This window comes from Hemiscyllium ocellatum, chromosome 19 (assembly GCF_020745735.1).
Source record: "Hemiscyllium ocellatum isolate sHemOce1 chromosome 19, sHemOce1.pat.X.cur, whole genome shotgun sequence".
In the NCBI taxonomy this organism is placed as follows: domain Eukaryota; kingdom Metazoa; phylum Chordata; class Chondrichthyes; order Orectolobiformes; family Hemiscylliidae; genus Hemiscyllium; species Hemiscyllium ocellatum.
The window spans coordinates 40,319,523-40,345,255 of NC_083419.1; the positions used below are offsets into that span (position 1 = coordinate 40,319,523).

At 39.7% G+C, this 25,733-nt stretch overlaps 1 protein-coding gene across 1 annotated transcript in view; it reads left to right on the forward strand.

Annotated features, from left to right (window-relative positions):
* LOC132825062 (sodium- and chloride-dependent GABA transporter 2-like) overlaps positions 1-25,733 on the forward strand; it is a 67,138-nt gene that overhangs the window by 14,549 nt on the left and 26,856 nt on the right. The window contains exons 3-5 of the mRNA XM_060840069.1: positions 2,192-2,332; positions 12,246-12,333; positions 25,489-25,621. Of these exons, the coding sequence (XP_060696052.1) occupies positions 2,192-2,332; positions 12,246-12,333; positions 25,489-25,621 (362 nt within the window). The remainder of the gene's footprint in view (positions 1-2,191; positions 2,333-12,245; positions 12,334-25,488; positions 25,622-25,733) is intronic.

The following is a 25,733-nucleotide window of genomic DNA, read 5'->3' on the forward strand; positions in this document are numbered from 1 at the left end:
TTAGAATTTAAACACACAAGTAATTTGACTTCACTATAACTGCTCCACAATCTCTGAAATATGAAATGTATCTTGTTGGAATCATCATGCAACAAAAAAGCTCCGTGGAGTCTGAGTTAGCCTCTCAATATTGAAGATTGGTTTCATATTAAGGAGCTGCCACAGAGATCAATATGACTTTGTGCCATGCCCAGTTTGTCCCAAAGAATAATTTACCAATGTACTACTCAAAAGCAAGACACATCCTTTCAGGAGCAGAGAGTTGAATGAGTTTCTGGTACCCTTCAAGATATTCCTTTTCCAGGACAGCATTGGTAGTGGGTGTTTGCCTGTTCAGTCTCCTTTCCCAGAACAGTGTGAATTGGTAAGGAATAGGATATGAACAATTAGAAAAAGTAATGACAACAATAGGCCACCTCATCATGCTATGCCATTGGTTTCCATAAGTTAGAAGTAATCACACTTTAGACTCAATGTGGGTGTAAATATTACCACCTTTCTAATTTTCGTCAATACATTATGACCAGGTGATTACTTAGGCCCAAGTATAAAAGAGAGAACTCTGCCTCAAATTATTTTACCACCTTGCTAAATATTAACCTTTGTATGTCCTTCATCAGCTTTCTTAAAAGATGGACATTTTAGTCCAATTTTTTAAACAGTTAACATACGTGGTTCATCATTGATCATGTTTCTCTTTCTTATCGAATTTTACTGCTGTTAAAATACTCCTTCTTTTGGGTTGTCTTGTGCCAATAGTAGCTTTGTATTCAGGGATGAAATTGGCAAGTGTGTGCCAAAGGGCCTTGAGCTAACATTACCCTGATTTCCCAACCAGCAAATACAATGCCAGGATGCCCCACAGAGTCAGGCAATGTTCTGCTCTAAGATTGCCCTTGCACTTGTTATTTTAAAAAAAAAATTGGTGCCCCAAATTGGGAAGTATCAGGAAGTACTGTGGAACTTTTATTTGGGGATTTTGTGCTGGGTTTTCCACAGAACATTGCTACAATCTCTCAAGGCCTAGGTAGTCTGTCCATCACTATAAAAGAAATAGTGTGTCTCTGGGTCTGCATTTTAATATGGACGTAGATAATAGGCCATGCCTTCTGCTAGTCTGGAGCTGGACTGCTCCATGCTCCTTGACAGTGTCATGAAGTTGTCCTTGTGAGGATGCATTTTGCTGTGTATGTCCATCAGCACTTTCCTTTAGCAGAGATCATATGTGATCTGGTATACAAATTATCCTTTCTCCAATTCACAGCCAGCTGACCCATCATGTGCTGATAACCACTCCATACTTGCATCCAAGTTATGTGTATTACCAATATCTCAGTTGGTGGTTGCAAGCGTCATATCAGTGGTGATGACCTTTCATAAATGCTCTGCTCTCTGCCTTCTTTGGGCTATCTGCTGGGAAGGCTGCACTCCTTGAGTGTCTGAGGGGAAGGGGAATGTTGGTGTGTGGAAAGGGAGTGGGTGGAAAGCAAGATGACCTTGCTAATACTGTCAGCAGTATTAATCATATCTTGTTAATTATGCCAAATTGATGATAAGTTCGACGTTGAAAAGGAACATAACATGAAATACTGTAGTCACCGTTCATGTTCAGGTGGTGTCGTGACCAACAAACCTCCTTGTAGGTGGTTGAGGAAATGTAGGCATCCTTGCTCCTGACCAATTCTGTTCTGTTGTGTTTAATTATTTTCCACTATGTTCTTCAAGAGAGAAGCCAGAATGACATGAATGGAATTTCAGCATGTTTGGATGTTGTGCCTGCCATAGCTGAACAGCTAGAGCTAATATGAAGCCAATGAACAATTTCAACAAACTTAGATTCCTTTGTTGAGGTGTGGAGTTACCGAGATATCGGCTGCAGGACACTATTGTTTCAATTTGCAGGCAGTCCCAAGATTGCCAACTCAAAATTTCCCCTAAAATTTTAATTAATACTCATCTCATCTCCGATTTGAGTATTCTTAACTGAGCTAATTTTCCAAAATACATAAATTGTTAATATCATTTTTTCTTTCCTCCCTGTGTAAGATAAATTATAGTACAAAGATAATAATTATTTTAGTGTAGCTTAAAGTTTATCCCATAATAGTGACTGTTTTTATTGAGTTGGTAATCTGCACTATTTAAACAAACTTACATTCAGTGTACTTTCACTCTCTCTTCCTTTTGGCAGGTATAGGTTATGGAACAATACTCATTGATTTGTATCAGACTATTTATTACATCATTATTCTCACTTGGTCTATCTTCTACTTCTTCAATTCATTCTTTGCTGAACTGCCATGGATTCAATGTGGACAACAATGGAACACAGGTAACACCGTAGATGGCACAGATCTTGAGAAGAATTCTGCTATTAAATTGTTTTTTACATTAATTCTTGGGATGCAGGAAACTATTACTCAATCCTAGCTGCCTTGTCTCAAGTATAACATTTTTAATAAGTAAAGATAAGGTGAAAATCATGTATTTCATTTTCATAGAGTCATATAGAGTCATACAGTGTGGAAATAGGCCCTTTGGCCCAACAAGTCCACACTGACCCTCTGAAGGGAAACCCACCCAGACCCATTCCCCTACCCTAATATCCTACATTTACCACTGACTAATGCTGCTAATCTACACATCCCTGAACATTGTGGGCAATTTAGCATGGCCAAATCACCTCACCTGCACATCTTTGGACTGTGGGAGGAAACCGGAGCACCCAGAGGAAAGCCACGCAGATACGGGGAGAATGTGCAAAATCCACACAGACAGTCACCCAAGGCTAGAATCGAACCCAGGTCCTGTGAGGCAGCAGTGCTAACCACTGAGCCACCATGCCACCCTTTTGGCAGGTGTCATGGACTAAACAAGAACAAGAGGTTTCCTTGGAAAGAAGTGTAGGAATATAGGTTTAATTTGGAAAAAAATATAGAAAATTGGGCAGAATATGTTACACTTGTAAAATAATTCATTCAATACATGTAAAAGTAAAACAAACGTTTCCATGGATTCCATTTCTGAAGACATTGGTTAGAAAAGCTTTTTAGTTAAAAATCCATCCCAGCATCTCTGCTACATTGAAATCTGCAAAAAAATGGATTTGACCAAGACAAGTCTAGAAAAAAATATAAAGCTATTACAAATATTCTGTTAAATTAAATTAATCAAGTAGAACAGACCATCACTTAAGGTCCCATGATAATAGTTTTCTTACATTTAAAAGAGCATGCTGAGGAACCCCAGACAAAAGATGAAAATTATAGGCCAATTAGCCTAACCTCAGTTGTAGATAAAATTCTAAAATCCATCATTAAGGATTAAATTTCTAAATTCTTGGAAGTACAGGATTGAATTAGAACAAGTCAGCATGGATTTATTAAGGGGAGGTCATGCCTGACAAACCTGTTAGAATTCTTTGAAGGGGTAACAAGTAGATTAAACCAGGGAAATCCAGTGGAAGTTATCTACCTAGATTTCCAAAAGGCCTTTGATAAAGTGTCGCACAGAAGGCTGCTGAGTAAGGTGAGGGCCAATAGTGTTCAAGGTGAGCTACTGGCATGGATTGAGGATTGGCTGTCTGACAGAAGGCAAAGAGTTGGGATAAAAAGGTACTTTTTCAGAATGGCAGCTGGTGACAAGTGGTGTCCCACAAGGTTCAGAATTGGGGCCACAGCTGTTCACTTTATATATAAATGATCTGGATGAAGAGACTTGGGGGCATTCTGGCGAAGTTAGGTGGACAAGTGGGTAGTTCTACAGAGGTGGGGAGGCTACAGAAAGATTTAGACAGTTTCGGAGAATGGTCCAGGAAATGGCTGATGAAATTCAGTGTGAGCAAATGTGATGTCTTGCACTTTGGAAAAAAGAATTTAGGCATGGACTATTTTATAAATGGTGAGAAAGTTCATAACGCCAAAGTACAAAGGGATCTGGGAGTGCTAGTACAGGTTTCTCTAAAGGTTGATTGGAAGGTTGTATCATGGTTAAGAAAGCAACCGGAACTCTATCATCAAACACATTGACTTGGACCCGATTTACCTGAGAAAAAAACAGAATATAACATCAACATAGGAAATGACATCACCACAGGAAATGACATCACCAACCCAAAGAAACCCAAACATATAAACAGAAAGCAGGAATCATCAGCAATGCTTCATCCAGAGGCTCACTGAAGTGTGGTGATGAAACGTCTGAAAATGAACCTTCCAGCTCAGCGAGCAAACCTACATCCAGAACCTCAACCTGAACTACAAATCTTCTCAAATCTCGCTAAGAAAGCAAATGCAATGTCATTCAACTCAAGAGGGTTGGAATGTAAAAGCAGTGATGTGCTACTGAGACTTTATAAAGCTCTAGTTAGGCCCCATTTAGAATACTGTGTCCAGTTTTGGGCCCCACACCTCAGGAAGGACATACTGGCACTGGGGCATGTCCAGCAGAGATTGAATGATGGAGTGGACTCAATCGGCCAATACGTCTTACTTCCACTCCTATCTCTTATGGTCTTATGGTCTTTAGGCATAGGACCCAAGTTCAGCTTAAAGGGAAAATACAAAATGGCATCTCAAAGTTTTGTTAACTCTAACCAATTCAAGTAAGCATGATCAATCACAAGAACCAAACCAAACTGATCAACCATAATAAAAGACAGATGGTATGTAAATTTTAGTTAATGAAAAAGAGTAGTTAATAATTTTTTTCAAAGAGAAATGACTTTAATTAAACACAATAATTAATCAATAAACCAAAGTCATAGTTTGCCTACTATAAGATACTATAAAGAGTTTGACCAGATAAAAGTTCACAAATTCATTATAAGGGACTTTTCATCAATTAAATAATTTGAGAATAACTGACTGATCTTATTTGGATAATGAACCCACACAGAGAGGTAATGAAAGGAAAGGTATGAAATTTGTAAGGTATGAAATAAGTAGATTAAGAACAGTTTAAACCCAAATACTGGAAATGGAGGTGTTGGGCTTCATCAGACAATACATAGTGTGGTAGGTATTTCTTTTTATAAACAAGAGAGAATAACTTGCTACCTACATAAGGAATTTAAAGTTACATTTTACACCGAATTTTGGATACTCTAACAGTGTAACATTGAACTTTCCAATTCTATATTAGGAGTAAGATTTTGTTTTCCATTCTTTGATAGTCTTAGAAAATTACTGGAGAAAGTGAGGACTGCACATGCTGGAGATCAGAGCTGAAAATGTGTTGCTGGAAAAGCACAGCAGGTCAGGCAGCATCTAAGGAGCAGGAATATCGACGTTTCGGGCATGAGCCCAAAGAAGGGCTTCCTGAAGAAGGGCTCATTCCCAAAACGACGATTCGCCTGCTCCTTGGATGCTGCCTGACCTGCTGCGCTTTTCCAGCAACACATTTTCAGCTTAAAAAATTAATGCACTTGTAAAAATTATTAATTTGTCTTATATAATTTTCTGAATACAATTTCACAAACCATTCACCTATGCACTCCATAAGTGGTGAGGTATACCTTTTAACAGAGTTTCCCAGAACCTATGTTATTTCATGTATTTAGGTATAGGTAATTTACATTCAAAAAGTAAGCTATTTGGAAGATGCTAATATCCTCTGCTGATTTTATTTTCCTCAAGGATAACTAATTCGACTCATTTGATATGATTGACTCAGAAATATGCCTGTGAGATCTGAATAGCATGAATTTAAGTGAGAGAGATTGCTAGGGGAATTTACCCAATCTGATTTAGCTTTACTATGGGGTTAAGGGCTATAGAGCGCTTCATCTTTCAACAAAAGACTTTAGCAAGCCAATTCTTTTCGTGTCCATTAACTACAGTCTGATATCTGCATTTCATTTCTGAGTGTTGAATTAAATTGAACAAATTTCCAGATTTGCAGGTTCCCCAGCTTATTGCACTAATCTTGGAAGTATTCAAATTTGACCTTACACACGTACTTAACCTTATGAAATAGAGGCACAAGTCATATTGACAATTGCATCCTATTTGATTGCTGTTATGGAACATTCAGCTGAATGGTACTGAGTGACACTCTCAGGCTGGTACTCTAAACCTGTCAAGGCAATGGAACACCTGCTTCAAAGTGTCAATTGTTTGTTCAGTTGGAGCCTTAGTAGAGGTGTTCCTTGGTGTCTGTGCTCATGTTCCTAATAAGAGCCATGCTTCAACTGAGCAGCCTTTGTTCTCAAATAGCCAGTATTACACCAGATGCTTCGACTGGATGAAGGTTTTGGGTCCAGTGACTCTTCTTCAGACCCTTCTTCTGAAGGTGGGTCATTGGACTCGAAACGATAACTCTGCTTTCTCTCCACAAATGATGTCAGATCTGTTGACTTTTGCCAGACTCCTAGTATGAACTGGTGTTTGGTTCTCAGCGTGGAAGACCCCTGTTTTATCAGATGTTTACTGCCTTAAAAATGAATCAGGGGAAATAATAATTTTCTTCAACCTTTATGGAATGAATAGGATTCTTTATGGTGTCCAAAAGGTTAGAAGATTCAATGATTGTTAAAGTGTAAAGAGGCCCAAGTTTAAGCAGTAAGTGTCAATACGTTGAAAAGGCCAAAAATTGGCAGAATGATAGTGAAAGCATATTTAACAGATTTGGCTATTGCAGCAGCATTAGAGCAATAATAATGGGAAATTAATCTCAGGAAAGTCCAAAGATGATTGGTAAATGTTTTAGTTGAGATACCAAATAGCTTTATGCAACCAAGTATAGAGAGATCGGGTTCTGAAAATGATACATGATGTAAAGAACTGAAAAGAGAATGAAACTAATGATGAATCCAAATAAACTACACTGGTCATAAGTTTCCTTACTCTGAATATGCTGGTTGTGGAATCATGTAACTGCTCAGTTTTAGATAATGCCTGCACTTCAATGATATGTTGACTGGATTGATTAAAATGTTATCTTGATTCACTAAGTGGTGAAGATTGATGCAAAGCTAATGACTGTAAAAGTACTTTACTTTAGGTTTGATGGTTGCAATTCGTTGAGACCATTAAAGCAGGTAATAATTCCATAAAGTAGCTAGAGTAAGCTATTTTATAAGTACTGATGTAGTCTCTGATGAGATACTTCTTCAACTGAATGAACATTTTGTGAAAAAGACTAAATAATTAAATTTGATATGAAGCTTAAAAAGGCAGCTGTGATTTTGATATTAATAGACCTGTAGTTTACCCAGTCAGGATATTGTGGTATTCCCTTAATGAAACCTGATGTTTCTCATCAGGGCTTTAGACCAATGCTAAAGGCATTAAGTAAATTGGAGAGAGAAAAAAAACATGATCTTAATGTCACATAAAAAGTTCACTTTCCATACTTGACAAGGGCTAAGATCCTGCTAAAAGATGCAGTTGTGGTTAATGAAGAACATATGATGCTAATAGATAGGTATATCGGGAAGTGTGAAATCTCTGAAAAGAACCAGAGAACACGGTCATTTCTTTTGTCAGGTTTCATTGGAACAAGTTGGTTGCCATGGATTTATAGGATAGGATAAAGACAAAAGTATTTTTACTCTGCATGCTGTAGATCTAATATATAGTCAGGACCGAGGGATAAGTTTTAGATAGATTTGTGGAAAAATAGGAGAGGGACCTGACATGGGACACTATTAAAGATTCTGTGCGATGATGGAAAGGCATTTATCAATAATGATTTCAAAGAAGTGTGTGAACACCTGGATATCATGATCATGAATGCTGCAGTTGATATTCTCATATGATTCCTTTCACAGAATTTCAATTAAATGCTATGAACATTTTTAACTAATCAACAGAACACAAGTTGACAACTTTCTTTTCTTCGGCAATCCACTGAAATATTTAATTCTAGATAATTGAAGGGTATTGTCGATATTTATTGGTCTCTGGTTAAAATGCAAAGCTGCTTTCTGTGCTGTAATGATCCTTCTGCTCAACAAGTAATTGCTCAACAATTATATTTTATTCTGCATGTTTGGCTGCTTTCCATGAAAAGAAACAAGCTTTCATAAAAGTTGATGTCTTGATAAAAATTTGGAGGACTTTGAGATATTGCATTATATTGGGGCAGAATTTAATTCAGTAGATTTGGTTTATTTTAAAAGCAAGCCCCGTGAAGGAATGGAAAGGCCTTGGAAAGCTCCTGAGGGCTGTGAAGGTTCAACTGAGTGTTCAAGACTGAGATCGACTGATTACTACATATTAAAAACATCAAAGGGATGTGGAGCTGATACAAGGAAATAGTGTTGAGTTAGAAGATGAGCCACAATCTCATTGCTGGAGCAGCCTTGAAGAACTGAATGACCTAGACATGTTCTTATTTGTTACATTTGTTTTGAAGATGTGGATGTACTGTGCCTTTAAGAAAGTTAAAATCTGGCAGAACTACTTGACAGTACCACATGTTCTCAAAAAGATACAATGTAGCACATGGTCCAGCAGTTAATTTGGCTGGTTGCCTGAAGACAAAAACAGGTTTGAATTAGGCCAATCAGTCTAAATTATACCCCCAAAAATACCAAATTCCAATCAAGTTTGAATTTAGTGTATTGACAATCTTAAAAGCCAATGACATAATCCGATGCTTTGGGGGTATAAGATGGGGTAAAATTGAACAGTTGAGAGGAGAACCGCCATGCCACCAACATGTAGAGATTGCTCAAAAATAGCTCTCTTAAAGGTACCTTTATCAATCCATGACATGTGAAGCATAATCCCCAAGAAGAAGAAAAGAAGATACAAGAAGACCCAAACAGAAGATGCGACGGCTGGCTGGTTCTGAAAACTTGAAATTTTGGTAAATCTTAATTGGGGGATTTTATTGGACTAGTATTGTAGAAGGTAAGGTAAAAGATAGACTAGAGGAAGAATACCTCAAAGTTTGTGTTATAGCTGTTAATTAATTATATGGACTTAAGTAAGGCATTCAACAAGGTTCCCCACGGGAGACTGTTTTTGCAAGATTAGATCTCATGGAATTCAGAGAGAACTCAACATTTGGATATAGAACTGGCTCAAAAGTAGAAGACAGAGGGTGGTGGTGGGGAATTGTTTTTCAGACTGGAGGCCTGTGACCAGTGGAGTGCCACAAGGATTGGTGCTGAGTCCACTGCTTTTCATCATTTGTATAAATGATTTGAATGTGAGCATAAGAGGTATAGTTAGTAAGTTTGCTGAAGTCACCAAAATTAGAAGTTTAGTGGACAAAGAAGAAGGTTCCGTCTGATTATAACAGGATTTTAATCAGACAGACTAATGGGCTGAGAAGTGGCAGATGGAGTTTAATTCAGATAAATGCGAGGTGCTGCATTTTGAGAAAGCAAATCTTAGCAGGATTTATATACTGAATAGTAATGTCCTGGAGTATTGCTGATCAAAGAGATCTTGGAGTGCAGGTTCATAGCTCCTTGAAAGTGGAGTCACAGATAGGATTGTGAAGAAAGCGTTTGGTATGCTTTCCTTTATTGGTCAGAGTATTGAGTACAGGAGTTGGGAGATCATGTTGCGGCTGTACAGGACATTGGTTAGGCCATAGTTGAAATATTGCATGAAATTCTGGTCTCTTTCCTATCAGAAAGATTTTGTGAAACTTGAAAGGGTTCAGAAAAGATTTACAAGCATGCTGACAGGGTTGGAGGATTTGAGCTACAGAGAGAGGTTGAATAGGTTAGGGCTGTTTTCCCTGGAGCGTCGGAAGCTGAGGGTTGACCTTATAGAGGTTTATAAAATCATGAGGGTCACGGATAGGATAAATGGACGAAATCTTTTCCCCGGTGGGGGAGTCCAGAACAAGAGGGTATAGGTTTATGGTGAGAAGGGAAAGATATAAAAGAGACCTAAGGGGCAATTTTTTCACTCAGAGCGTGGTACGTGTAGGGAATGAGCTGCCAGAGGAAGTGGTGGAGGCTGGTACAATTGCAACTTTTAAAAGGCATCTGGATGTGTATATGAATAGGAAAGATTTAGAGGGATATGGGCCGGATGCTGGCAGGTGTGACTAGATTGGGTTGGGATATCTGATCAGCATGGATGAGTTGGACCAAAGGGTCTGTTTCTGTGCTGTATGCCTCTATGACTCTATGTCTCTATATTTTAAGAAATAAAGCTGTTAAGTTTTACTTTAAATAGTTCTTGGCTTCTCGAATTTTCACAGGTTACTACATGGGATAAATCTTTTCTGTGTTGCTGGTTTAAGTCATAACACATTATTATGTCATTGTCATAATAGTAAGAATACTTAACAAATGTGGAAATCAATTAATTCATCAAGATTATGATTAATCAAAATTAACTGTTAAATCACAAACTCTAAATGGCTGATCGAAAACAATGTGGCATCTTATACCTCCCAAGTACATATCCTTTGTGATGAGTGTTTTAAAAATAGAATATAGTAGTTCAAGAATTAAAAGTGATGAGTGATTGTGCCACACAGGACAATGTTACTATATCCCTATATATACTATATATATGTTGCCACATATATAAAAGAATTCCATGAGAGGAGGAATGCGGTCACGTGGAAGGTATAGGACAGGGTACAGGCAAATTTAATATTGATTTAATGCTCAAGATGATGGTTAAATTCACAGTCCATAATTAGGGTGAAAGTGATAACGGGGCACGCACTTCATTTTAGCTTTGATAAACTCATCTAGTCTTCAAATGCTAGCTTTCTTTCTCTCCATGAATGCTGCCCAACCTGCTGTGATCTCCAGATTTTTTTTTGTTTCCAGAAAGTGGGCTGTTTATTTGACTAAAGGATCTTATAGCAAAAAATCAAACTCTGACAGGACAAAATGGCGGTAGGACAATAAGAGTCCTCCCTGACAAAAAATAAGGCCCAGCTAGAGGCCATAGCTGATATTATTGAGTAATAAAATAAAGACCACAGGACTCTGTTGGGCCAGAAGTAAAAATGGAAATCTTCATAGTTGAGAATTTTTGGTGACTGCTAATAAACTTGAGGATGACCTAATAACAGAGACAAAAAAAGTGAATTAGATATTTGGAGAGTGTTTGGAGTTAATCTAAGGTAGCAGACACGGGGCAACCAGTTTTGTCTCATAGATGGATTTGTACTGAAAAGCTCCCTCAAAATGGAGCTTTGTGAAAATAAAATGAGGAGTTTTAGGGAATGGTTGAGTGACAAAGATGCTAGGGTGCACTTTCCCTCAGTTGGATTAAGTCATCTTAAAAATCCTTTGATCACAAAGTCATGTTTTTACAGGTGAAACTTTTCAGAGAGAAGTATCTCTGAAGATATCCAAATGCGCAATGACTATTGGAAGGAAACCAAACCTGACCAAGTGTGTTAATGGCCCGAATGATGTTTCAAGGGTATCCTTTTTTTGTGAGATCTGTTTTCCTGAAAACAGATTATGTCCAGCTGAAATTTGATTAACCAATGTTTTAACTAAAGGCAAACATATAGGTATCTTCATCACGCATTAACTTTTTTAAAAGTATGGTCCTACAGAACTGAGAGCTGTGATTTTGATAAGTCAGGCTATGGAGCTTTTAAATATAGCAGCGTAGGTATTGAAGCAGGGTAGGTCAGGAATAACTCAAGGGACTGAATTGCTTACTCCTGCTCTTAGTTCTTGTATTATTACTTTCTAATTTAAAATGAATTCAGTGTGTTACTCCTAAACTGAAATAAGTCATTGTAGAAAATGATAGACTTAAAGAAACCATGCAGTTGTGAAAATTGGCCAATTGGTTATGCACACACATAAAACCAGATTATAATTTTAACTAGCTAGAATATAAGGTAACGTCTAAATTAAAGGATTTTTTAAAGGAAGTTAAAACATTTAAGAAAATTAAACCTGAGAGATTCATTCTGAATTTCCTGTCTTTGGGTAACCCAGAGTATCTTAACACAGTCAATTTTAATGTTGCTTCTTGTGCTAAATCTTCCTGATGGGGTTTTCTTATAGAGCAGGTTTCATAATATTGCAAAAAAAAACCTGCTCCCTGCTCAAAATTCCAGTGCTAAACAGGGGGACATTATCTGTGGCAAAAATCTCAGTACAAATCCTTCCATTCAATGAATCAATTTTGAAAATCTTGCCCAGAGCAATCAATTGTTTTGGAGAAGACAACCACCCTCCTCTGAAGCTGAGTTCTAGCGTAGTTCCAAGATAGAAAATCCAACTTGTTGGTTTGATATTAGCCCCCAAAAAACTGTTAGCATCTAACCATTCCTTACTTATGGATTTACAGATAACTGTGTGGAATTTACTAAGAACTCCTCAGCTAGCAATTGGACAAAAGGAGAAAATGCCACCAAGCCCATCATTGAGTTTTGGGAGTAAGTAAAACTCAATTACTACTACTAATGAAATGCTACTGCATTTGCCAGTTGAGCTAGTTTGTCTCAAGAAAGGATGCAGTATGTTTGAGTATGTAGAGATAGACAAAATTACAGTCAGTTCCATGGCCCTGAAATGATATCGCTACACAAACATTTATGTTCATCTGAAATTCCTTTTTCTGCGACTGATCGTAGATTAATTTCAAAGCCAGTATTGAATATTCCTGACTATATCAAACGGCCATGGATAATGAGTAAAGTAAAAATGACCTTCCATTGGGAATGTTTAAAATGGCAATGTAACCTGCCAGATTGCATTCAACACCTGCTGCTTCTATTTATTGTATGTATTTGTAATTATAACTATTTTAAAAAGCCTCATATCAGGTAGGTCAAGCTTTCCCTTTCTCTTTCATATAAAAATCAAAAATCTCAGATCATACAGTTTTCATGCCTTATCAGAGTCTTACTGTTTGCATTCTCTTCCCTTCTTACTTAGATTTAAAGACATTTTGTTGTCTGTCTGTGAAAGCCGTGATTTGAATGATATGAAATGCAGCATAAGCTAAAATTTCCTTCATTTTTCTGGGCCAGTTATAAAGAAAACACCAAGCACTCAGTTGACCTATATCTTACGGTAATTGACCTTGTCAATAACGCCTGTTTTCCAACTCTTTACCGCCTGCTCATTAACCTTTAATGATTAACCCTTAACGGCATAACAAGGTATTCGCCAAAAACGGATACCCACGCAACTTTATCACCAGATGCCTAAGAGATAGACCACGGAACGAGGACATGCCACAACCAAAAGGACTAGCCACACTACCATACGTCAGGAGCATCTCAGAACTGACAGCCAGACTACTGCGACCCTTAGGACTTATAACAGCACACAAGCCAACTTCCACACTCAGACAACAACTCACTAGAACAAAGGACCCAATAGCCAGCACGAGCCAAACTAACGTAGTTTACAAAATACCATGCAAGGACTGCACAAAACACTATATAGGACAAACAGGAAGACAGCTAACAATCCGCATCCATGAACATCAGCTAGCCACAAAACGACACGACCAGCTATCCCTAGTAGCTATACACTCAGACAACCAGGAACATGAATTTGACTGGGAAAACACTACCATCATAGGACAAGCCAGACAGAGAACAGCCAGGGAATTCCTAGAGGCATGGCATTCATCCACAAACTCCATTAACAGACACATGGACCTGGACCCCATATACAAACCACTACAGCTGAAACTGACACCCGGAAGCGGCAAGAACAAACCACTATAAATACCGGAAGAAACATCAAAGCAGCGCTTCACAGGAGGCTCCAATAGCACTGATGATGTTCCCTAGCCAGGGAACGAAACGTTTGCAGCAAAAACTTCCAGCTCGGCGAACAGAACCACAACCTTAACGGCATGTTTTGAAGACACTATTTTTGATCCTACCACTGTATCCACTCTGAATCAAGGCCTTGCATAAGGACATACGTGTTGTCCAATAATTGCAAGGTGATAATACATTTAAAGTTTAAGATCAGCTCGTGCTTAACTGGTGACAGATTGTACATGGACTTCAAAGATTCTCCAGTTCTTACTTCATTTTTACCCATCTTGTGGATATTTCTTCAGCAGTTTTCCCTCTCTGTCTCCAATTGCAATCTTTTCCTTCTCACCAAAACCAAAAATCAATTTCTCTATGGATTATATATCAGTGCCTTATCATTTAAAATATGTTTTTGTGCTCTTCCGGGCCACCATAATCATTTTGTCAAATAGGTCTACATGTTAAATTTGTAGATGACACGAAGATTGGTTCAAGTTTGCAGATGACACAAAGATTGGTAGAGTAGCAGAAAGCATAGTGGACTGTCAAAGAATACAGGAGGATATAGATAGACTGGAAAGTTAGGCGGAGAAGTGGCAGATGGAGTTCAATCCAGGCAAAGGTGAGGCGATACATTTTGGGAAGTCTAATTCTAGAGTGAAATATACAGTAAACGGAAAAACCTTGGGAAAGGTTAATGAGCAGAGAGATCTGGGAGTTCAGGTCCATTGTACCCTGCACAGTTGGATAGAGTGGTCAAGATGGCATATGGTATGCTTGCCTTCATTGGATGGGCTACTGAGTACAAGAGCTGGCAGGTCATGTTAAAATTGTACAAGACATTGGTTCGGCCAAATTGGAACACTGTGTACAGTTCTGGTTGCCACATTACCAAAAGGATGTGGATGCTTTGGAGAAGGTGCAGAGAAGGTTTATGAGGATGTTGCCAAGTATGGAAGGTGCTAGCTATGAAGAGAGGTTGAGTAGGTTAGGATTGTTTTCATGAGGAAGAGGAGATTGAAGGGGGACCTGATTGAGGTCTACAAAATCATGAAGGGTATAGACAGGGTAGATAGAAATAAGCTTTTTCCCAGGGTGAAGGATTAATAACAAGATGTCACGCTTTCAAGGTGAGAGATGAAAAGTTTAAGGGGGATACACGTGACAAGTACTTTACATAGAGTGTGGAGGTGCCTCGAATGTGTTGTCAGCAGAGGTAGTAGAAGCAGGCATGGTAGATTCATTTAAGGTGCATCTGGACAGATGCATGGATGGGGGGAGCAGAGGGATACAAATGCTTAGGAATTGGGTGACAGGTTTAGATAGTGGATTTGGATTAGTTCAGTTCCTTTGTTCTTTGTTCTTTATCTGAGGTCTGTTCTTCAGTGCATTTTTGCTATTCATTCCTGCACGTTAGTTACTTTCAATGTAGCAACTGTCACTGCACTCTTACATCAGTTTCTCAAGATCATGCCATGCATTCTTGACTTTCGGGTGATCTTTTCAAAAGATCAGAAGTTACTGGAGAGGACCTGTGCACCTTCCTCACATGGTCTAGTTTTCCAAATGTGGCCAGATCAGCCAATTCAGTTTCCTTACAAAAACTCTCAGGGCTCACATAGCTCCAAGAGAACACTGATAATTATCTAATTCTATTCATACTTTGATGTCATTGGATATATTCCATTGCATTAAAGTCAAGGTAAGTAATCCCCATTTCCATTTGATGCTGTCACCTTTTTTCCCCTGTTACTATGCATTTTTTCCCAAAAGTAGCCCAGCTAGTTACCATTACAACTGATTCAGAAACACTGCAGAAACCTTACTGTCCAGAATAGAGAGCAAAATAGCATATTTTCACAGTAATTTTTAAAAAGACATCAAATATTATTACTGGGTGATTTCAAGCATTAGTGAATTTTGAATGTTTGGCCTTACTTACATGAGGTACATATAATTTCCGCAAATGTAACTTGCTAGATTATACTTGCTTTTCCTTCCTTTCAAAAGGATTCCAAATTCGAACTTGACAACAACTAATTTTGTGTACAACCCTGCAGTGTTTGGGCTAATGGGTTTCAACTAATTTCCTCCAAGACAATCTATCCCAATATTTCCTGATACAAATTAAAACCATCTAGACTATTTGCTTCCATTGGCTCTTGCTTTAAATTAAAATTTAAATATTTAAATTTATTTGACCTCCAATATTCAATTGAATTTTCCATTGTGTGTTTGTGCATATATCTTGTAATTTTATCAATCCCAGTTTCAGAAAAGACTTTGCCTCCACAAGACTTCCAGCTCCCTTGTTGGGTTCATGAAACCTATGGATTAATAATATCCACACCACAACATATCTCACCACACACAAGGTGTGTGAGAAGATTTTAAACTGACAGTAGGAAGAGTTAACTCTGCTGGTCTCGGAAGGAGCAGAGCCCAGGTCACAAGCTGATATCATGTCATACTTTCATGAATTAAATCTAAAATAAACCTGTCAAAATCTTTCAATAATCTCAAGATGCTATTTTAAATTTCTATTCTCTTAAAGAAAGCATCTTCTAAATAGGTATATGGACAAAACATTTCTCACTTGAAGTTCAAGTTGGAAAAAAATGGTTTAACTTGTTCTCAAAAAAGTTAAACCATTTTTTTACAACATTTTTTCTACATCATCTTTAAAAAAATTCTAAACTTTTCAATGAAGTAAGATTTGAAAGTCTTGAATCTATGATACTTTCAGACCACTCTTTATTTTAGTACTTACTTCAGTCGAACGTAAGGGATGCTCTCCTTGTAACTGTTATGGGAATACTCTGTGATAACAATCCCATTTTCACAGAGGGCTTTTTTAAATTCCATTGAGGGATAGGGTCTTGTTCATTTCTTCTCTAACTCTACCTCTGGGTCATACCCCTTTGTCTACAGTTTCTGGCTCATGGTTGACATTAAACCCTGGTTTTGTCTCACCACACAGCGATGAAATGGGGGAAATGCAGCCATCGATATTCTCAAGGTCTCCCTCAGACGTGCACTCAGTGAGTCCCTTTTTCACTGCCAGAGCACTGTGACATTCCTTCCTCCTTCCCCCCTACCTTTATCTGCAGCTCCCATTACACCTATCCCCAGTCCTGAACTAGAGTTACACCCAAAGTGTTGACTTCTTCACCTTCAGATGCTGCCTAGATTGCTGTGTTCGTCCGGCCTCTTGTTTGGCTCCCACAGATTTCTACAGAGTGGTAGGTGAGAGCCAGTGGGGTTCTGACCTGGTGGCGATTGGAGGGGCGGGGCTCAAGGGCGGAGGAGCGGGAAGTGGAGGAGATGCGGTGGAGAGCATCGTCGATCACGTCTGGGGGGAAATTGCGGTCTTTGAAGAAGGAGGCCATCTGGGTTGTTCGGTATTGGAACTGCTCCTCCTGGGAGCAGATCGGTGGAGACAAAGGAATGTTTTGATTTTTTTCGATATCAGAGGAGATTCATTTCATCATCAGTTCCAACATCAATATCCATTTTTTCCAGGCACAATGTTGGCTTTACCTCATATTGGTGGAAAAGGGCAGCTGGTCAGGCAGCATCCAAAGAGCAGGAGAATCGATGTTTCGGGCATCAGCCCTTCTTCAAGAAGGCTCATGCCCGAAATGTCGATTCTCCTGCTCTTTGGATGCTGCCTGACCTGCTGCGCTTTTTCAGCAAGACATTTTAAGCTCTGATCTCCAGCATCTGCAGTCCTCACTTTCTCCTCGAAGATTTACCTCTAATTGGGTACAGTGCTTTCTGTAATTTCAATAACAGGGTAGTTTTGCTGCTTCCACTAAAACTTTAATCTGCTCTTCATGTTGTGTGTGGTCCCTGGGCAAGGTGATACACCCTCGCAGAGTCCAGGCCACCATATAGTATTGTGCTAGGCATACCTCTTATCTGTTAGGAGAAAGTGAGGACTGCAGATGCTGGAGATCAGAGCTGAAAATGTGTTGCTGGAAAAGTGCATTTCCTAGACCTCTCCATTTCTCTCTCAGACGATCGAATCAACACAGACATTTACTATAAACCAACCGACTCCCACAGGTAACTAGACTACACCTCCTCCCACCCTGCCCCCTGTAAAAACCCCATCCCATATTCCCAATTCCTTCGTCTCCGCCGCATCTACTCCCAGGAGGACCAGCTCCAATACCGAACAACCCAGATGGCCTCCTTCTTCAAAGACCGCAATTTTCCCCCAGACGTGATCGACGATGCTCTCCACCGCATCTCCTTCACTTCCCGCTCCTCCAGCCTTGAGCCCCACCTCTCCAATTGCCACCAGGACAGAACCCCACTGGTCCTCACCTACCAGCCCACCAACCTCCATATACATCGTATCATCCATCGTCATTTCCGCCACCTCCAAACGGACCCACCACCAGGGATATATTTCCCTCCCCTCCCCTATCAGCGTCCCAAAAAGACCACTCCCTCCGTGACTCCCTTGTCAGGTCCACCAACCCAACCTCCACTCCCGGCACCTTCCCCTGCAACGCATGAAATGCAAAACCTGCACCCACACTTGCCCCCTTATTTCCCTCCAAGGCCCCAAGGGATCCTTCCATATCCGCCACAAATTCACCTGCACCTCCACACACATCATTTACTGCATCCGCTGCACCCGATGTGGCCTCCTGTATATTGGGGAGACAGGCCGCCTACTTGCGGAATGTTTCAGAGAACACCTCTGGGACACCCAGACCAACCAACCCAACCACCCCATGGTTCAACACTTCAACTCCCCCTCCCACTCCATCAAGTACATGCAGGTCCTTGGACTCCTCCATCGCCAGACCATAACAACACGACGGCTGGAGGAAGAGCGCCTCATCTTCCGCCTCGGAACCCTCCAACCACAAGGGATGAACTCAGATTTCTCAATTTCCTCATTTCCCTCCCCCCACCCTGTCTCAGTCCCAACCCTTGAACTCAGCACCACCTTCCTAACCTGCAATCTTCTTCCTGACCTCTCCGCCCCCACCCCCACTCCAGCCTATCATTCTCACCTTAACCTCCTTCCACCTATCGCATTTCGAACACCCCTCCCCCAAGTCCCTCCTCCCTACCTTTTATCTTAGCCTGCTTGGCACACTCTCCTCATTCCTGAAGAAGGGCTCATATCCGAAACGTCAATTCTCTTGCTCCTTGGATGTTGCCTGACCTGCTGCGCTTTTCCAGCAACACAGTTTCAGCTCATACCTCGTATCTGTATATAGACTAACTCTCTCTCCCCTGACTAATTTCAGTGCTTGTTTCACAGCGTTAAATCTGCTACATTGGCTGAGTATATTCCAGGGATCTGCCCTCCTTTCACGTCTTCCTGAACATCTACCACAGCCCATCCAGTGTGAATCGGTCCCTCATAATATTTTTTAGCTAAACCTACAAATAAATTCATCACTCTGTCTCCTTCTAATATTTCCTCAGTTATCCTGCCACACTCTCTCCATTATCAATTCCTCTCAAACATTTTGTTCCTCTCCCCTTAATGTTTGTGTGATGATCAACTCAAATTGTTTATATTTGTATTTTGTTTGTTAATTTGTTTCATAACTTGTACTAAAATTTGCTTTATTCTGTCATACATATCCTCTGAATATTATAAATTCTATACTCCTTACTTTGGTTTGTTATCCTCCAGTTTACCATCTACAGATCGCCTTACTCATTAGCAATAACATCATACAATGACTTAAAATTCTCCAGTTCTCTTTCATCTTTAGCCATCTTCCAATCTCAAAGCTCTTGAATGTTTAAATTTAAATTCTCCTTTGCAATTCCACTCTTTGGTCTATCCCAATTATTTACGGTAATTTCCTCTCGAGAATAGGTCTTGTTAACAAAAAATGTTTTCTCACTTTGCTGCCCAAATTAACTATTTCATGCCATGCTATTTCTCAAGAAGGTACACATGATTGCAACCTGTCTCTCAGTGCATTTTCCCTTTCTTTGTACCAAGCAATCTTGGACTAGTCTCAGAATATCTTTGTATATTTATGCATTATCTCAATATCATTCCACATTCTTGATTCTCATGTGATCTAATGAAAAGATCTGTGAAGTTTTACTTACCTCTCTATGTATGGTCCCAATGCCTTGGTTGGTGGATTGATCATCAAATTCCATTCTTTTGAAAGCAAGGGCATAAACGTCACCAAAAAAAAGCTAACAGTTTAGTGTTCTCATCCAAACTTCCCTTTCATTAGAATGCATGTTAACCTCAAAGTGGCATTACAACCCGTTATATTAATTTTGTTTGGCTTCTTCTGCCACCAGTCTACCCCTTCATCACTGGTTCTCATCCAATTTTGCAATTCAACTAGTCACCTATCTCATTCCTGAGCCCTGAAGAAATTTGCAGTCCATTGAAGCATGTTCATATAATATCTTAAAACAGAAATAAAACATTTCTGTTTGATTCCAGGCTGTATGCGTGCATTTGTTATTATTTTAAATTTTAAGTAACTATTTCCCTTTAAATGTTATAGAATGCCAGACCATGTGAATTTCTTACTATGATATGCTTATATATGCCCAGGCCTAGTGGTTTTGAAATGCCTGATACTCAATATATTTATTCAAAATTCCAGTTTTCCTTATTTTTAAAGCACGATTCACATCAGTCGACATTTAGGATGAACAGATTTATCATCCGGAATTAAAGATTCACTCATGGTCAAAATAATATTTGGAAGTTCATTCTGGTCAGAAAAAGGAATTCAAAACATGATTATTCAATCATAAAGATTCTGAAATTAGGCATTTACCCAGAACTTTTTCCTCAAACTGCACAAAACACAAATTTACAGTATTTTAAGGAAAGAGGAAATAAGTTATGTCATTTGACTTGGTTTTTCCATCTTCAACTGGTTTTATTCAAATGATTCCAGAAAGGTAATTTTTTAAAAAACCTGCTTCTGGAAAACAAATTCTAAATGAACATTTTGTAATAGGCTTTCTTTTAATGTCTACTGAGTTCCTTAAAGGGTTCTCACATTAACCATACATGTTTCAAACTGATAGGAACATATTCATTACACTTTTACATTGTCGTACATTTGCAAAACATAAACTGAATTCAAAATATCCTCAGATCTTGAGCTCCAGCGAACTAAAACACATAAATTACACAAGACAACATTTAGCAACAAATAAACAAAAATGGACACAAACACATCCATCATATTATCAAGCCATCCCTTAGTCTTTGTTGCAGAAAAAAATGGCCCTTTACTGGGCCGACAGGTCCAAGACCAGAAAGGGCTGATGGACATCATCTGCTCATGTTGTATGAGGGGAAAATCCTGGATATGGCCAGAGAAGAACATAACTGTTGATTTGCAGTTAGAGAGACTTCAATGAGCAAGCAACCCAGTGAGCTTCATTATACTGTGCTGTGCTTTTTCTCTCATTGCCACCTGTGTTACTCATCATTAATGTGAACAAATGTTTGTCCTTCTTTGATAATTAGTTCTCTCTCCTCTTATAAAAGCATTCAACAGATTCCTGCAAAGAGGCAAGCACCAGAGATCCTCTGTTCCTCTCCAATTCTGAGGAAGAAACCATTTCTGTCTCCTCAGATGATACACCAGCAAGGCTTTCACCTTTATCATCAACGAGCTCAGAGATTTTCACCTCGGTGGGTTCAGTTTCCAGGTTAGACTTGGGTTCACAATCTGACACATCTCTACACCTGAACGAGGAAGAAGTGCCTTAGATCGCTGGTGCCTCAGCGGACAGCTGGATACCAGGCCCCTGTTCCAGTCCAGACTGAAGATGAACCTCGGTTCTTGGCCACTGATGACTTCATCAAACTGCACAAATGGGCACAAGAGCAGCAGCAATGTTTGTCAGAGTCAGTGGGTATGCTGGATTGAAGGAAGGAGGAGCCCACCAATGTTATCAGTGGGCAGGATGACAACTGCCATGGAGAACCAATCAGGGTGTCTGCACTCAGTCCTTCTAGCTGCAGGTATTTAGCATCTATTTGAAGGTGAGGGGGGACAAGGGACCTTCCCTTCACTGCAAACACCCCTTCCTACAGAAACTCTCTCAGAAACTCCTTTTGAGGGCACACCAAAGGTACCTGAACCCTCTACCTTTTTCCAGTGCTTCCAAAACCTGCAGAAGTTCAAACTGAAGAGGTTAAGCATGTGCAGGAGGCTCCACAGGCCCAGAGGCACTAGGAGGCAAACACCTTCTAGGCTAAGGAGGCCAAGCACAGAGTAGGCTCCCTCCATCCTAACTACAAACAGTGGGACTGCAATAGGTGTGTTATGAAGCTAAGGAAGAATAAAGCTTGTTGGAATGTCTGCTGCAGCATAATTTTCATCGTCTTAACTCATTAAATCACAACCATGGGAGAGATAAGTAGCCTCTTTAGATATTCCAAGCATGAACTGACTTGTAATGACCAAGCACTGTTGTTCTCTCAAGCAACTGATTGCTTGCCAATTGCTTGATTGTCAAGAGCCTCTGTATCAGGGATCTTGAACTGTGGCATTGAGGACTGCAGCCAAGGTATTGCACTTTAATATGGACAACAACGAAGCTCAGCATAATGTGCAAGAAACCTTCCAGTGTCGGGCTTGTACATGTCATTGCTCATGTATACCCACCTTATGAGTGAGAGTACTGAATCAGTGATGATTCCATATACCTCTTCAAAGAATGGCTTGTTCTACCTATCAGCTTTTCAAGACAGTGCATTGACATTCAATGTTGGGAGGTGTGAATTACCCACTGTAAATGTTCCCTGTTTACCCTAGAGCCCATGACATTGGACATTTCCATGTACTTGTTGGTCCTACACCCTTTTTATGAAGTGGTCAGAGTTACTATGACCTGTTTGAACTGCACACCCCCAACATCTGGCACTCCTAATCTGCTTCGATTTAATGAGGTGCCCTATATCAAGGTGTGTGTTCTCTGCGATCCAATATAATGAAACCCACATTCAAACTTGCATTGCCCACTTTTTGTTTTCATTTAAGTGCCCAAATGATGGATGAATAATTACATTCAGAAGAAATTGTGATGAACATAGAATATTACAGTGCAGTATGGGCACTCCGGCCCTCGATGTTGCACTGAATTGTGGAACTAATCTGAACCCCACCTATCCTACACTATTCCATTTTCATCCATATGTTAATCCAATTACCATTTAAGTACCCTTAAAGTTGGTGAATCTACTATTATTATAGGCAGTGTGTTCCAAGCTTTTACTACTCTCTGAGTAAAGAAACTACCTCTGACATCTGACCTATATCTATCACCCCCCAATTTAAAGCTATGTCCCCTTGCGCTAGCCATTGCCATCCAAAGAAAAAGGCTCTGACTGTCCACCCTATCTAACCCTCTAATCATCTTGTATGTCTCAACTAAGTCACCTCTCAATCTTCTTCTCTCTAACGAAAACAACCTCAAGTCCCTCAGCCTTTCTTCATAAGACCTTACCTTCATGCCAGGCAATATCCTAGTAAATCTCCTCTGAATCCTTTCCAAAGCTTCCACATCCTTCCTATAATGTGGTGACCAGAACTGTACGCAATATTCCAAGTGCAGCTGCACCAGATTTTGTACAGCTGCAGTATGACCCCATGGGTCCGAAACTCAATCCCTCTACCAATAAAAGCTAACACACCGTATGCCTTCTTAACAACCTTATCAACCTGGGTGGCAACTTTCAGGGATCTATGTACATGGACATCTAGACCTCTGCTCATCCACACTACCAAGAATCTTACCATTAGCCCTGTACTCTTTATTCCTGTTGTTCATTCCAACGTGAATCATCTCACACTTTTGCATATTAAACTCCATTTTCTATCTCTCAGCCCAGCTTTGCAGCTTATCTATATCTGTCTGTAACCTGCAACACTATACACAACTGCATCGACCTTAATGTCATCGCAAATTTACTAACCCATCCTTCTATGCTTTCATCTAGGTCATTCATAAAAATGACAAACAGCAGTGGCCCAAAACAGATGTTTGTGGTACACCACTAGTAACTGAACTCCATCAACCACCACCCTCTGTCTTCTTTCAGCTAGTCAATGTCTGATCAGAACTGTTAAATCACCTCAATCCCATTGCTCAGTATTTTGGATAATAGCCTACCATGGATCAGTCTGAAGAGTAGGTCATGCTCAGTCATGGGAGTCAATAATGGTTAGGGAACTTATCACATGGCAGTCCATGGAGTCCTTCATGGATGGACCTACAATCCCAGGACTGCTGATACTTGACCTGCAAGTACTGACCGTGAACCAGTGCATGATTGCAAGGATTTAGATCCTCTGACACTGGAAGGATCCAATGTCTGCCTAAGAGTGGCCAATCCTTTAGACTGGAATCACATGAGTTCCTTAATTGACCAAGGCATTACACCTTGACTGGCTGTAGTCCCCTCTCACCCTGCTCAGGGCTACTCATCTTTGAATTTCACATATGGGTATTTGCATGAAGCACATGTACTTTGAGCACATAAATGTTAATTTAAGATGGTGCCACACAGTGTCTATTCCTTAACTACTCTATGCTGTCCAAGAGCACTAAATGTTTGAACTCCTTTCTGTCTCTTCATTCAAATGTCACACAAATGATAGTAGCTGGTGACCTGTAACTTAGCACTGAAGACCTTGTGTGCTTAGAAAGTAATGCAAGCTCCACAAAGACTGGCAGCCTAGAAGTCAATGCTCATGTCAATGAGTGTATCCAAAGGAAACAATGTGAAGCAGACTGAACTTGGCTTCCTCCAAGTAAGCTGTAAAATAAATGAACACTAAGAATTTAAGATGGGAGCCCAAGGATGCATGGGTCCATGTGAGTGCAAAGGCATCCTATGTAGATGTATCAGATACACATCTCTACCTACATACAATGCAGCCTGGCAAAAGCTTGCAGGTTAAAGGTGTTCCTGAGCTCCGAAAGTAAAGCATGAAGGACTGAAGTGATGTGCATGATAGTTTGAGAGCTGCCACCACGACATTGTGAGGCTGGTGGTTTGCTGGTGCTGACTAGTGTGGATGCTAGTGAGGATGGTGGCTAAGTAGAATGTGGGGATGTTGTTGTGAAGAAGCGGTTGATTGATGGCCAAAATAAGCATTTGGCAAGCTGCATGAACTGGGCACCTCCTCTGATTTATGTTGTAGAAATTTTCACAGTCTGGTTTCTTAGTGGAAAACATGAAAATTGGAAGTGACATACAAGAAGATTGGAAACATTTTTCTGGAACTTGAGAATAAGACTTTTTCATTCTCATCATTTTTTTGCACCTTTTTCATCATTACTCATGTCACAGCAAGGAGGGGAACATTCTGCTCACAGATTGGTTGCAAGTACTACCTTAATCCTTGAACAAGCGACAATTGAATGAAAGGGCAAGTATCTCCATGTATCTTGCCACTGTGTATTTGTTTTTCCATCTTAAACTCTCTGCCTGATCGTGCTTAGTGCCCTCAGAAACTGTGAAAGGAGTGACCATATTAATTATCCACACAATAGACTTCACTTGGCAGAGGAGAGTAAACCTGAAAAAATTGAAGAATAAATAACAAATGTCAGTTTAATTATTGAGATCTGAAAATTGAGATATTGATATTTAGTGTCTCTGCTCTCAATGGTGTTGCTGTTTGGTTGGATGCTGTACCTCACAACCCATAGATCACAAACAGAGGTTTTTAAGCATGTCTTTTTCAAAATAATGTGACAAAATATAATGTTATTAATAACATTAATAACACTAACTCTCTTTCATGGGGTTCTTGTTCTATATAGGAAACGTGTACTGAGGGTGTCAGCTGGAATTGAGCATGTAGGTACTATCCATTGGCAACTAGCACTTTGCCTTCTGTTGATCTGGATTATTTGCTTCTTCTGTATCTGGAAGGGAGTTAAGTTAACTGGCAAGGTAAGGTGCTGAAGTGGATTAATTCCTTGAAAGAATGCTGAGCGACACTAAGAATCATGTTTTATTTGTGGAACACTATTATACAGCCTGATTCTACATATGATGAGCAAAA